The sequence below is a fragment of the Micromys minutus genome (assembly GCF_963924665.1).
Source record: "Micromys minutus genome assembly, chromosome: 21".
In the NCBI taxonomy this organism is placed as follows: domain Eukaryota; kingdom Metazoa; phylum Chordata; class Mammalia; order Rodentia; family Muridae; genus Micromys; species Micromys minutus.
The window spans coordinates 50,890,465-50,905,300 of NC_137956.1; the positions used below are offsets into that span (position 1 = coordinate 50,890,465).

Below are 14,836 nucleotides of genomic sequence, written 5' to 3' on the forward strand. Positions count from 1 at the left end.
TACATGTCACTGAAATGATCAAAAGGAAATGAGAGGCTGACACAGATTCCATTTTAGGCCCAGGCCTGACTCCAAAAGGAAAGTCATCTCGTCTGGGAACTGACCCTAACCCCCAAGTCACCAGCTTCAGGAACTGACCCTAACCCCCCAAGTCACCAACTCCAGGAACTGACCCTAACCCCCAAGTCACCATCTCCAGGAACTGACCCTAACCCCCCAAGTCACCAACTCCAGGAAATGACAGACCATACATTACAGGAACAAAGCCATAAATTCACTCATCTGAAGAACAGATAACCATAAAGATGGGGAAATACCTTATCTGGGGACGAGCCATCTGTGATTAGACTTTCATGACACAGGAATGCAGTTCACTGACTGCCTGGGCACAGGCCAATCATTAACTAACCCATGCGTCCCCAGCACATAGCAAGGAGGCTTCAGGTTACTGAACCCCAGCTGAAATTCTCCTCGTTCCCCATCGAAAGGCTGCCCACCTTTGTCTGTCATTGTCACCATCTTTGTAAGTGGCCGACCCCTGCATGCAGGCTTTCTGCTTTTGTAAAATAAAAGCACCCTTGTCAACTGCATATGTGAGTGGTGGTCTCTGTGAGGTGTTCTTAGTCTTAACCTTCTGTTGCATTGCCAGGAGGTGCCTGAGACCCTTGTCACATTGAGTGTTTGACCACCGGCCGGTGAGTGCTGAGTCTCTGTGTTGTCTGAGCCCCTGTATGCCTAGACAATCTGAGTCTGTGACTGACTGAAGCCAATTTCTGGAGGCTCCTGATTCAAGTGGCTGTACTGGTGGAACCTGTGCCACGTAGGTGAAGAAAAGTCTCTGACCTACCTGAAGGGGACTTGGAGGGGACTTGATCTTTGATCCCACTGGTCATTCTGATACCACATGGCAATTCTCTCCTGCATACAGAACCCACTTGTAGGACAGGCCTTCGTTCCAGTTTTTTTCCCCTCACACTGTACTGGTACATTTCCGTTTGTATTGTCCATTTGTGTCTCTGTTTGTAACTGTCTTAATTCTAGAGTTGGGCCAAACCAGTTCCACCCCTTTGAGACTTGTGTTACATCATTTCAAAGAGGTCTGTAAATTAGCACCACACAAGGACTTCATGTGGAAAGGAAAAAGATGTCTGTCTTTTACAGAAATGACTGGCCCACCTTCAATGTAAGAAGGCCAGAAGAAGAAACCTATGGCCGCCCCACCATCTACAGGGATAGGGATGTTGTCTATGGGAAGCCAGGCCACTGGGGTCAGGTTGCCTCTATAAGTACCTGGCAGACCCAGGAAGAGCCTCCTGCCTGGTTAAAACCCTTCCTTCCTTCCCCTGGGGGCTGTCATTGCTGAGAAAACAGAAAAGAAGAAAGGGCTGGGCTACCATCTCCGCTCTCCCATCCTGCCCCCTCAGAAGGTTTTGGGGAGGCAGCTCCCACTCTCTCCCACCCTGCCCCCTCAGGAGATTTTTGAGAAGGAAGTTCTCTCTCCACCCTTCACTTCTTTTCACCATCACAAAACTGCTATATGTGGAAATCTAGGGCAGGAGGGAAGCGGCTGGGGGTTGTGGTGGAGAAAAAAGCCAGAGAGAGAGAGAAGCTGGGGGAAATGGCAGTCCACCACACACTGGGGCCTGAGGAACAGCCCCCAAGCCCACTCCACTGCACTTCTCTGTGCCCATCCCTCCCTCCCCCACACCATGCACAGGGAAGGTAGCAGCATGTTCACTGGCCTTTCTCCACTAGAGACCTCTACAGTTGGAAGTTACAAAATCCCGAATTCTCTGCAAAGCCTGCAAAACTTATTGTTAGATTCTGTTTTTTCCAGTCTACATGGGATGACTGTTAACAATTGTTCCAGATCCTCTTCACCACTGAAGAAAAAGAGAGCATCCTGACTGAGCCTGGAAATTGGTTCTGGACCCAGACAGGACAACTTTAAACCTGGCCACATCAAAAGGAGTTCCCCTTGACCCTGACCCGGCCTGATCAGGCCTCAACACAGTGGCAGATAGGGAGAGATTAAAGGTCTACCTCCAGACTCTAACAGGTACCCACTCTTTCATAATCAGCGCTGAATGCCCCTTGCTGGGAAGACTTACTGACTAAAGTGGGAGACCATATCCACTTCAGTCCAACCAGGGTCTCTGTGACCCACTGGGAAGGAAAAGCCACACGTGTGCTCCGATGGCCTTGGTAGATGACTACAAACTATTCACAGACCCCTCCCACCTCTGGGAAGGAGGGAAGCAGGGGAGCCGGTTGCAACATTGGAGCAAAGAGATCCCGGAAGCCCGGGCAGAAGCCGAGAACATGGACTGGCCAAGCACCACCGCCCAAGCTAGAACAGCAGAAACAGTCAGTGCAATGCCAGCCCCCATCAAACAGTACCTGATGCCCAAGGAAGCCAAGCTGAGATTTTCCCCCATGTCAGGTGTTTAAGGGACTTAGGCATCCTCATTCCTTCCCAGATGGTCTTGAATACCCCCTGCTACTGGTTAGGAAACCCAATTCTACTGACTGTAGGCCAGTGCAGGACCACCAAGAGGTAAACAAGTGGGTTGGGGACATCCTCCTCAGCACTCTTCCTCCTGGACAGTGATGCTCTACCACCCTGGATCTCAGGACATGGCTTCAGCTAACCACTGGCAGCCGACAGCCAGCCCTCTTTTCCTTTGAGTAACTAGGCCCGGATGAAGGATACGGCAGACAGCTGACCTGGACACAGCTCTCCGAGGGCTCAAGAGCTCCCCTAGCTTCTTCGACAAGGCCCTCCATGAGGATTTGGATGAGTACAGCAAACCCACCCAAATGCCAGCTGATGCAGTGTGTAGACACTTGCTAATTGCTGCTGACGAAGGCGGCCTATAAAGCGGCCAGAAAGGAACTCTCCACAACACTGGGAAGACCGGGGTATCGTCCATCTGCCTAGAAAGCTCCACTCTGCCAGTTCCAGGTAACCTACCTAGGATACATACTCAAGGGGGATGAAAAGATGGCTGTCAATTACAAGGAAAGAGACAATTCAAAGGCTCCCCTGGCCCACCAATCTCAGAAGGTAAGGGAAGTCCTGGAGTGGGCCGGTTTTGTAGGCTCTGGATCCCTGGGTTTGTTGAACTTGTCCACTCTGTATGAGTAGAGGAAAAGCTCCACTGGAATGCACTGAGAAAAAGGAGGAGGCATTCAGCTGGGTCAAAGCTGTTGGCTTTGCCAGATGTCACCAAACTGGTCCACTTATACATGGAAGAAAAATAAGAAGTAGCAAAAGGGGTCCTTACCCAGTCTCGTAGGCCCTGGAAAAGACCAGTGGCATATTTGTCAAAATGACTTGGCCCAGTGGAGACTGAATGGCCCCCATGCCTTTAGATAATAGTGCCCACTGCCTTGCTGGTCAAAGACTCAGACAAGCTAACTCTGGGCCAGACCCTTGAGGTGACTGCCCTCTGTGCCATTGAAGGGTCCTCAAGCGTCCATCTGACAGCTGGCTGACCAATGCCAGGTTAGCCTATTACCAGGCTCTGCTCTTGAACCCTCCCCAAATCAAGTTCATCACCACCAGTGTCCTTAACCCAACAATCCTGATCCCTGACCCAGGCCTTGATGGTCCTTTTCTTCTGGGATATCTTTTTCTTCTGTGCAACCTCCTCTTCTGGCTTTGGAACAGTCTGTTCTTTTAATGAGGATCATCTCAATGTGGCAGGGGGAGCTCATGTATGGGTTAATCCTGCCATGAGCTCTGTAGGTTCACCGGCACATCTTAGGTGCCTTGTTCACCTGGATGTGTTCAATGACTAGAGAATCTACATCTAAACCCTTAAGTTCAGCGTTGCTCTCTGCATTCTTAAGCATGTGCAGCAAAAACTCAGCACTCTTTTTTGGCCACCATCCCTGTGTCCAGCCCCACTGTTTGGCCTGGGTGCACCTACCAATGCCACCATTATAACACCGGAATGGCACACATTGCTTCTTTAAAGTGACATTCGTCAGATACTTGGTGGCTTTACGGATATGCATACCCTTGATTGCCTGGGCAGTTTCCCGGGTGTTCTTAAAATGAACACGAAGGTTTGAACCTCTGGATTTGCATGATTTTGTGGGGTTTTCTGGGTCAAGGGAGTAGCGAACCATCTTTACAGGTCACCTGTGAACACAGCAGCTAGTAACTAACACAATCAGCTAATAACCAAGGAGGTTAAACTAGCATCACATGACTGCTAAGAGCCACCTACGAGGGACAAGACTGGACTTTAAGGACATTCCCCTTAAGGAAGCAAAATTAATATGGTACACAGAAGGCAGCAGTTTTGTCAAAGATGGCATCTGATAAGCAGGGGCCACAGTGACCACCAAGGAGAAAACTATATGGGCAAAAGCCCAGAAAGATGAATTAATAGCTCTGACTATGGCCCTACAACTAGGCGAAGAAAAAAGACTCAGTATCTACATGGATAACCAGTATGCCTTTGCAACCATGCATGTTCCATCTACAAGGAAAGTGGGCTTCTCACCTAAGAAGAAAAAAACTGTCTAAAATGAGCAGAAAATCCTAAACTTCCTGCACACAGTGTGGCTTCCCAAGAGAATAGCAGTCACACAGTGCCCTAGAAACCAAAAGGAAGATGGAGCCACCCCTAGAGGAAACAACTGGGTTCATATTACAACCCAGGAGGTAGCACTCCAGGTCACCACTACCCTAATGACCCAGCTGCCCCAGATGGTGACACCCACATTGCCTGAGGTCTCAACTTACACCAACAAGGGATTACAGAGGACCCAAACCTTCTTGGCAGCCTACAAGGAAGAGGGATGTTCTAGGACCCCCAAGAAAGAATTAGCCCCCCGTCAGACTCTGCTACCTAGTTAATCCAGCAGATACATCAGAGCACCCACCTAGGGAAAGAAAGCTTGAGGCCCTACTCCGAAGAGTGCACCTTAAAGTCTTTGACTTAAAGCAAGAAACAGAGGAACCCATCCCCAGTACCCTACCTGCTATATAGTCAACAAGACGAATGGGGGGACCTCCGGATCGAGGTCCAGGGAGGGAGGAACTCCAGTCAGAGTAAACTGGGAGATTGACTTCATAGAAGTCAAGCCTGGGTTGTACGGGTACAGGCACTTGCTAGTGTTGGTTTATACTTTTTTTTTTCAGGATGGACAGATGCCTATCCCACCAAACAAGAGACCTCCTTGGTGGTAGCCAAGAAGCTGTTAGAAGACATCATCCCGAGGTGTGGGCTCCTTATATGCCTGGAGTCAGACAATGGATCTGCCTTTATCTCTCATGTAACCCAAAAGTTAGTCAAGGCTGTGGGGACAAATCAGAAACTCGAAAGGTATCCGTTGGCTTATGGCTATGATGTGGGAGGTGGCCTTGGTGGTTTATTGGTGTAGAAGCTGCAGACCATTGAGGGTGGCACCTAGGCTGGGCCATGAATGTGCAAATGTGAAGAAAGATAGCTGAGCTTAAACAGCAAGCAGGCAAGCCGCTTGGGTGCATCTGTTTCTCTCTGCTCTTGGCTCTATGAATGTCATGTGACCAGCCATCTCAAGCTCCTGCCTCTGGCTTCCCCTCCATGATGGGGTTATAACCTAGAATTGTTACCAAAATAAGCCCTTCCTCCCCTAAATTCCTTCTGGTCAGGGTATGTTATTCCAGCAGCAGAAAGAAAATCCGATGCTGTGTGAAGATGATCAGGAACCACAGGTCACTGTGCTGAGTTCTTCACCTAAGCCTGGACCTGTTCAACTTCTAAGACTAGGCAGGATGTACTGGGTTAGGAGAGGTTTAGCTGTAGACCAACAGGCTAAGTTCTACGAAGATATCAACTAGTGTTCCAAACAGTTAGTGGTTTCTTTGCAACAGTTAATTACCTCAAAAGGGCCACGGCTTAGCTTCATAGCCTTCACTCAGTGTGTCTCATGTTCTTGGCAGGAAGCGATTTTCTAGATGGGAGGAGCTCCTGTGGCATCAGGAGACTCCGGACTATGCTCTATGAGCAGCTTCAAGACAACAGTGCTAGAAAACACCTGCTCAGCAGCAACAGGTCTCAGTCTGCCTGACACAGACCAAAACCAGAAGGCTGGCCTTCTTCCCGATGCACCTTCAACTGACCCTAGCAGGAGACCCCTGTCCTATAAACTGTGGACTGTGTCTTTCACAGCAGGGGGCCGGGGCACAGAGCGCTGTGGTGCATCTCTGTGGTGTCTGCACTGCTGAGGCCGAAGGAAAAGGACCATGAGCTTGAAGTCAGCTGAGCTGCACGGTGAGTTTAAAGACAGACGTCTACTAAGGGAAGGCAGAGGCTAAGCCTATGGCCTCCACAGCATAAATAATATCAGTAAACATGTGTTATGTGTTTGCTACAACCATGCCATGATAGAGCCTAGTACAGGTGCTAAGCCAACAGCAAGGGAGAACAGAGCATTCGCTTGCCTAGAGAAGCACCCAGTCTAGCAGTAGACATCCTCCTGTCAAGTCATCACGAGTGGGCGCAGGAAGAGGAGCCAGGGGCCAGGAGGACTGAAAAGGAACCTGCTTGCCCTGTTAATGGTGGCTGGGGAGTGACAACCTATGTGTCACACACAAGACATGGCTTCCAGCTGGGGTGAATGAGAACTCTAGAGGAGAGACAACAGAGGGTTCAGAGGACAGACATCAAAGGTCAGCTCTCTGAACATTCCCCAGTGTCTCATCTGGTGAATAATGTACCTTGTTCACAATCACCAGATACTAAAACAAGCTTGCTGAGAAAAACCAGAACAGACTTCTAGAAACCCATGACGGGCACTGCTTCCTGCTGATTCTCACCACCCAAGGCAGACCCTTAACAGTTTTGGCGATACATGGCAAGCGCTATGTGCCTCATCACAGAGCTCCTAGACATTAACAGGAAGAAGAGGACAACAACAACAACAACAACAACAACAACAACAACACCTACACACTAAACACAAAAATACAACTGTCAAAAGAACATGCCAACCACTCTGAAAAGACATTCAAGGTCACTAATAAAATAAATAGTAACAAGATATATCCCTATTTCCAATTTGCCAAAGCAAACCAGAATAAGAAATATCAATATCTACATAGTAACAGTCTTGTTTCCATAAATTTACCCCGAGAAGAAAATTAAATAAAATATATTTAGACATTCATTGCCACTTTTATTGAAAATTGTCTCTAAAGGATATTTAAAGCAAATGTGAATATAAAAGTTCATTATTGTATTGTATTTATCTGTGTACATATGCAAAGAAAAAATAACAAAGACAACCTAATATGGTGTAGTATTACAGGACTACTCACAAAAGGAAACAACCAACTATGTTCATTAAAAATTGTATTAGGGGGCTGGAGAGATGGCTCATCGGTTAGAGCACTGACTGCTCTTCCAGAGTCCTGAGTTGGATTCCCAGCATCCACATGGTGGCTCATGACCATCAGTGGGATCTGATGTCCTCCTCTGGTGTGTGTAAAGACAGAGCACTCTCATACATACAATAAACAAATAGATAAATAATTTAAGAAGTTACACTTATTAATAGATACTAACTCCTCCCAATGTTTTAAGAAAACTGTACTTATGACTCCATGTTAAATATACACTAAATATGCAATAATAACAGATGAACTCAGTTTAAATTCCCAGGACCCACATAAAAACCCAAACGCAGACATCTATGACCCCAGAGCTATGGGAAAACAGAGACAGGGGCATCTCTGGGGCTTGCTGGCCTCCATCTTAATTCCAGAGAGAGACCTGTCTCAAAGGAATAGGCAAAGAAGGATAAGGTTAGAATCCCAATTCCTCCTCTGGCCTCAGAAAGGGAGTGCACAGGAATGCACACCTGCTATACATGTGCACATACACCACAAACACGCACTTTCAGTTCTCTCACATCCCCAGAATTGCTTAGGTTCCACTGTGAGCAATACAAACCACGTGAGCAGGGAAGGGAAGCAGGCAAGGCCTGGGGATCACAGCCTGTGTGGATCAGCTGCTTGTCGGTACCTATGCTCAGTTACACAGCAACCGTGTCATCCGCTGAGCTGCAGCAGACCAGAACAGGTTACCTATAGTGCAGACCCACTCCTTCCTCCTCCGCTCAGAGCATTTGTCTCCCCACAGCAACAGCACTGAAGTGTTCTCTCCTGATCCTCTTCTTCATATAATGATACTTCTTGGGTGGCCCTGTGGGGGGGGGGTCCCATACCGCTCTGTGCTCTGCATGCAGCAGGTATGGTGTGGCAGACTTTCTCATTATAGTAACTGGCAATAGGGCGCTGGTCCGCCCTGGTTTTACCTGGCTCACTGGCAGCCCTGACAACTTGAGTAAGAGGTGTGTGGTGAAAGCACCCTTGGCCTAAACTGTGACTCACTTTTGCCAGGGGTTGCAATGGGCATTTGCTCTGCCACTGCCACACAGAGAGGAGGAGCCAAGACACTAGACAGTGTGGGCTTCAGTGTGCAGCAGGCTTGGCTGAGGCAGGGGCGACAGACCAACCTCAGGGCACCAAGGGGTAGGATGGTTTTCTCCTGGTCAGGACAACAGTCAGAGTTACCAGAAAGGTTTCTCAGGGGCCCTGCACAGGCTCCAGAAAGCTGTAGAGGGCTGTGTTCTCTTTCACCATGTGTTGAATTACCAACACCTACTTGTAGATGCACAGGTTTTTCACATTAGCCACCGGCTCAGAAGAGGTAGATTTGAATGGTCCTTAAGATGACAGAGAAAGATGTTGAGTTCACTGGGAGGAGGTGGGGGAATACTTGTGCATGGAATGGATTTTCTAAAACCAAGAAAAGAATGAGGGTATTGTGTTCTGGGAGTGTGCTCTTTGTGAATTTAAACTAGTCAAGGGAACACTCACAAATGCTCAACTACAAAGGAAACCACACACAAGAGTGTTTTTATTAACCATCTTATTAAGCTGGAAGTGGTGGCACAAATCTGGTCCCAACACTCTGGGGGCTAAAGCAAGAGGTTGATGGAAAGTTTGAGGCCAGCCCAGACCACAGAGGGTCCCAGCACAGCCTGAGTAAGGAGTTGTCATGGGTCACTTGTCACTCTGCTTTAAGAGACATTCCTGGGGCTGGAGAGATGGCTCAGTGGTTAAGAGCTCTAACTGCTCTTCCAGAGGTCCTGAGTTCAAATCCCAGCAGCCACATGGTGGCTCACAACCCCCTCTTCTGGTGTGTCTGAAAACAGCTACAGTGCACTCACATAAAATAAATAAATATTTGAGAGAGGTGACAGGCTTGAGACTAAGTGTAACAAAGCTATTCAGCTGCAGAGATGGCTCAGTCAGTAGACCGCTTGCCCTTCGAGCATAAGGACTTGGTTCAATCCTCAGAACTCACATTATTATACTGGGGATCAGAGCATAAGCTTGGATTCCAGGTGCTGAGCAGGCTGGGCCCCAGTCAGCCAGCCTAGCCCAACTGATGATTTCTGGACCAGGGAGGGACCCTGACTTAAAACCACAAGGTGGAGAGTAACCAACTTCAGCCCTGTATACATAAAGGTAGGGTACCCTTTTTAGTGTGCAAGTTACTCAAAAAGCAGCTTGTGTGCACAGGGAAGAAAAATAAGCATCCTTCCTAATACACAGCATTCAAGAGATGAATTTAAGGAAGATGTTGCTACCTAGCAAGCTTGTTCTACCTCACAAACTCTGTACGCAGTGGTCATCCTGTCTGGGAGGACGCCTTCGTTAAATGTTAAGGACATTCCATAGCTAAGTATAACACTGGGTCCTAATGTGAGTGTGAGACTGGTGTGCTCTACTAAGCTATACAGGTCAGTTAATGGATCTGTCTCAGGCTGCTTTCCTGTGTTCAACAGGGATCAGGGAAGCTGGCACATCAAAACTCTAATGTCTTTGCAGATACTTAAAAAAATCATTTCAAAATTTTATTTCAAAATAAAAATCTCCCCCCACCAAATCCTTTATTTTCCCCTTTCCAATAAGTATGCATAAAAAACTTCTGTGCCTTCAAAACACTAGCTTCTGATCACATGATCACTGTTTTAGAGTTTCTATTGCTCTGATAAGCACTGAAACCAAAAGCAACTTGGAGAGAAAAGGGTTTGTTTGGCTTCCATCACTGGAGAAGCCAAGACAGGAACTCAAAGCAGGAACTGAAGCAGAGGCCATGGAAGGTGCTGTTTACTGGCTTGCTCACCTGCTTTCTTATATAACCCAGGGCCACCTGCCTAGGGATGGTACCACTGGTGGTGGACTGCACCCCTCCCATCAATCACTAATCAAGAAAATGCTCCCACAGATTTGACTGAGCACCTATCAATTTGATGAAGGCATTTGTTTAGAAGAGGATACTTTGTGTCAAGTTGAAAACAAACAAACAAACAAAAAAAAACAACTAAGACAAACACTCAGCATTCTGAGCTGGCATTTTCTGAAAGCAGGTGTTGCTGTGTAAACACAGAGAGTTACAGATAACCCATGGATATACTGAGAGGGACTGGTTTTCAGTAGTATAGAGGGTATTTAAACACTCCTCAAAATAATTGCCTTGATCAGCCCTAATTTGTCACCTACGAACATGTATTAAGCACATAACTAAAATACTAATATTATTTTAGAAATGAGTTGCTGGTTGTTCAGTGTGAATTTTCTTTTTTTTTTTTTCAGTGTGAATTTTTAGTGATCAAGGAAAATGATATATGAGAAAATGTTAAGTTGGAAAAAGTCACAAATATTGGAATACTAGTCCATTAATTACATAATATGTGCATTTATATACACAAAAGGAGAGAACTGGTTCCCAAAATTTGACCTCTGACCCCTACACACATTCCATGGTATGTGTACACCTACATTCACGCACAATAAGTAAATGCACGCATTAGGAAGAAAGAAAATGAAAGAGAGGTCATAGAGTTCAGAGTATTTCTACAGAGCGTTCCTACGGGGCATTTTTATGTTCAACTTTACCCTCTTTTCTGTGTCCCAACTGTTCTAGCCTTCCTCTTTACACACTCATACACACACGCACCTACACTACAATCTACCCAAATGTGCACAGACTACACACACGTTACAGTTTACCACGTCTTGTCTACGCTTGTCCACGCTTGTCCGTTATTTTGGCTCTCTCATTTCTCATCAAGAGGACCTAAATTTGGACTCCAGAATGCACCTTAAGCCACACAGTACAGTGCTTCTGTAATCCCAACTCCAGGAGACACGGGAGGCGGAGCCAGTAGAACCCTAAGTAGGGCTGAGTGGACTAGACTGGGCAGCCCAGCAGTAACAATGAAAAGAAACAGACACACCTGTGTCCTCTGTCCTGTACAAGCCTGTGTGTATCCACTCACACGTTAACACGATCACACACTCAACATTAAAAAACACACACACACACACAACCAAACCAAAACGATATGCCTGGTAAAGTCCCAGCCTCTTTTGTCTACGTGAGTGCCCTCGGACGTTCGCGCTCCCAGATTATCCCGGCTAAGGGATGCATGGTTGCATTTAACATTGTTTAAAGGCAGAAAGAGTCCTTAGAAACATCTAGTCCTCTGAGGTTCCTGTGACTTTAAGTGGAAACAAGACAACTCACTGAGCACCTGAGACTTTTAAAACTCCCGGATTCGATTACACCTCCAGAGCTTAAGGGAATGCGCTTCAACGGTGGAGTGGGAAGGAACTGCTTAAGTCAGGACGTCTACGCACCGCCTCAGCTATGGGGATAAACAGGGTTTCAAGTGGGGACTGGACTTTTTCCCCGTCACCTATCACGGAAAGCGCACAATGGGCCGGGTGGGAAACCTCAGAGACCGCGAGGTGTGTGTGACTCAATCAAGGCCACCAGGCGCCCTCCCCGAAGTGTCAATCAGAGCAGCCCGGCACCCTGGGACCCCACGCGTCAGTCAGAACTGACCCCGCCCCAGGCCTGACGCAAGTCCAGAGTAGGCCGACATCCCCCTGCCTCCGCCGGCTCCCACACCCTTGCGTATCTCCAGCCCCACCCAGCGCTGCCACGTCTTTTCCCAGTTGGGGGTGCTGGCCCACCGCACGGGCTGCGCCCCTCCCCACTCACCGGCCGCCCACGCGGCGTCCTCAGGGGCGGCCCGAGCCGGGAGAACCAGGCCCGCGGCGGTAAGGCAGAGTGGACCGGGTGCGCGACCGGGGCGTGGCGCTTTAGGCCGACAGGAGGCGTAAACGACCGGGTGGGGCGGGGTCTTCCGGCTGTCACTCGGCCTGGGGGGGCGGGATCAGAGTGAAAGGGGCGGTGCCTTAGCAGTTATAATTCCGGAGGAAGAGAAGCGGAGGAGCCAGAGCGAAACTTCACTGGCTGTCGCTCTGAAGGAGGCGGGGCCTCTGCGGGGGGCGGGGCCCTGAGGGCTGTCATTTTGGTGGGATGTGGCGGAGCTGCAGGGGCGGGGCCTCACAGCTGTCATCGTGGTGGGCCGTGTTGGAGGCGTGGCTGTGGCGAGTGGGGTGGGACTCTAGGCCTGCGGTCACTCGTGGCAGAAAGGAAGCGTCGTCGGGAGGAGTGCGGGATAGTTCTCGTGCCTGGCGGGGTAGGGAATGGAAAGGACTAGGCGCCTTAATGAAAGAGGATCCTGCTTTTTTTATTATTTTTGTTTATATGTGTACATTGTCGCTGTCTTCAGACACACCAGAAGAGGTGTTGGATCCCATTATATAGAGATGGTTGTGAGCCTCAGGGTTGCTAGGAATTGAACTCAGGACCTTTGGAAGAGTAGTTAGTGCTCTTAACCGCTGAGCCATCTCTCCAGCCCAGGACTAGGCTCCTTACGCCTCCCTTTTCTTAATCTCTTTAGACCGGAATCCAGTTTGAGCACCAGCTTCGTTTTAGTTGTACCCGACTTCCAGGTGATGAGAAGCTCAGGTCAGATTTATTACTGAAACCTCCCTTGCTGTGGTCCATAGTGTTCTCATCCCCTTTGGCTTCCTAGAACTCACCATGCACACACACACGCACACAGGCACACACACACACACACGCACACACACACACACACGCACGCACACACACCACCTCTACCCTCTGGCCTCCACCCTGCACACCCTGCCTCAGGAGGACAAGGCTTTCACCCTAATTTGGAGGTTGTCCTCCTAGCTCTCTCTCTGTCTTAAGGAGCAATTCTTGGCTGTTTTTTTTTTTTTGTTGTTGTTGTTGTTGTTTTGTTTTTTTGTTTTTTTAGCAGGGTCCTGAAGCTCCGTTCTCTTTGAAAACCAAGGCAAATCTTTCAGGAACATTAAAAACTAAGAGTCTGTTGACAACTCAGTAGACTTGGGGATTTTAGTTGCAGCGTTCCTATTTTCTCAGCCCCCAAACTTACATCCATCCTTGCATATAACCTCATTTTTTGGTATTTGATTGGAGATGTTTGAAATTTTTTGAAAAAAAATTGTTTGAAGTTTTTAAAATTCTTTTTTCTCTGATGACCTTTATACTGGAGATTGAACCCAGGGCCTTGTGTATCCCAGCCCTCATGGGAGTATTCTTATCACAGACAAATTAACAAAACTGAGTTAAGCTGTGTTGGTGGCTCACACTTTTGTAGTCTCAGCCACTCAGAGCAGGCGGAGGCTGGAAGATCACTTGAACCAAGGAGCTAGAGACCAGCCTGAGCGATGTAGTGAAACCCCATCTCGGAACTAAAAGTACAAGCTCCCACGCACACAGAAGTGAGCCTGAGTCATGGTGCCATGTTGCTTAGGTTTTATGAACCTGACGCAACCCATAGTCACCTGGGAAGAAATAACATTAAGGAATGGCCTCCATCAGACTGGCCTGTGGGCTGGGGGTGGGGCAGCCCACTATGGGCGGCACCATCCTAAGAGATCAAAACCTGGCTGTGTAAGACAGCAGGCAGCGTTCTTCTGTAGTCTCTGCTTCAGGTCCTGTCTCCAGGATCCTGCTTGAGCTTGTGCCCTGGCTTCCCTTGACGATGGACTACAAGCCAATTAAACCCTTTCCTCCTCAAGTTAGTTCTGGTCTGCGTTTTATTGGAACAACAAAAGAAGCAGGCTAGGACAAGCATGCCTTAGTTATCCTTCACTGTGTAACACCCTTTGCAAGACTCCATGCTCTCCTGCTCCCAAGGGTCCCTCTTTCCAGTTGCTCCCTCTAGAACAGTGGTCTTCAATCTGGGTTGTGGGTTGTGACCCCTTTTGTAGGGGGTCAAATGACCTTTCAGAGGAGTCACCTAAGGCCATTGGAAAACACAGATATTTACATTATGATTCATGACAGTAGCAGAATTACAGTTGTGAAGTAGCAATAAAACACTTTTATGGTTGGGGTCACCACAGAGGAGGAGCTGTATTAAAGGATGCTAGGAAGGTGAGGAGTCTCTGCTCTAAAAGGACAGTTTTTCTCTCCCTGTCTGAGGTGTCAGCCTCCCGAACACACTAGTCTCAGGAAGGAAAGCAGCCGGTACTTCGAATCGCTTCATCTTGCTCATTGTATTTGGAAGCTAAGGCTTGTTTCCTGGCCCTTTCTGATGGCTAGTTCCCACTTCAGCCGGCTTCAGATCAAAGCCAGCAGGTAGCAGAGAGAAAGGAAAAGCACAAAACAAAAACCGAGAGGAATGTCACTTTCTAGTCCCCTGTCCTGTCCACCACTGTCATTCACTTCGTTGCTGTCATATTTTGCCAGATGTTTTGGCAAATCAGGAGTGAGACATAGACTGTAGAGGACTTCCTCTAGTTTGGTTAGAAATGGAACCTATCAATCCAATTAAAGGTTTTAGGGGCTGAGGAGACCTCAGCTTGTGGGGTGTTTTGCCGTGCAAGCCTAAGGACTTGAGTTAATCTTCTTCA

General features: G+C 48.1%; 1 protein-coding gene and 1 pseudogene across 2 annotated transcripts in view; both read right to left on the minus strand.

Annotated features, from left to right (window-relative positions):
• ANO10 (anoctamin 10) overlaps window positions 1-12,176 on the minus strand; it is a 103,761-nt gene extending 91,585 nt beyond the window's left edge. The window contains exons 1-2 of the mRNA XM_080934067.1: window positions 12,081-12,176; window positions 6,443-6,627 (exon numbers count right to left, since the gene is read on the minus strand). Of these exons, the coding sequence (XP_080790193.1) occupies window positions 6,443-6,473 (31 nt within the window). The 5' untranslated portion in view covers window positions 6,474-6,627; window positions 12,081-12,176. The remainder of the gene's footprint in view (window positions 1-6,442; window positions 6,628-12,080) is intronic.
• Window positions 3,061-4,146, minus strand: LOC308434154 (large ribosomal subunit protein uL22-like; annotated as a pseudogene). The gene is made up of 2 exons: window positions 3,600-4,146; window positions 3,061-3,171 (listed from the first exon to the last, which is right to left on the minus strand). The product of its transcript is annotated as a large ribosomal subunit protein uL22-like (transcript).
• Window positions 12,177-14,836: the final 2,660 nt, after the last annotated feature.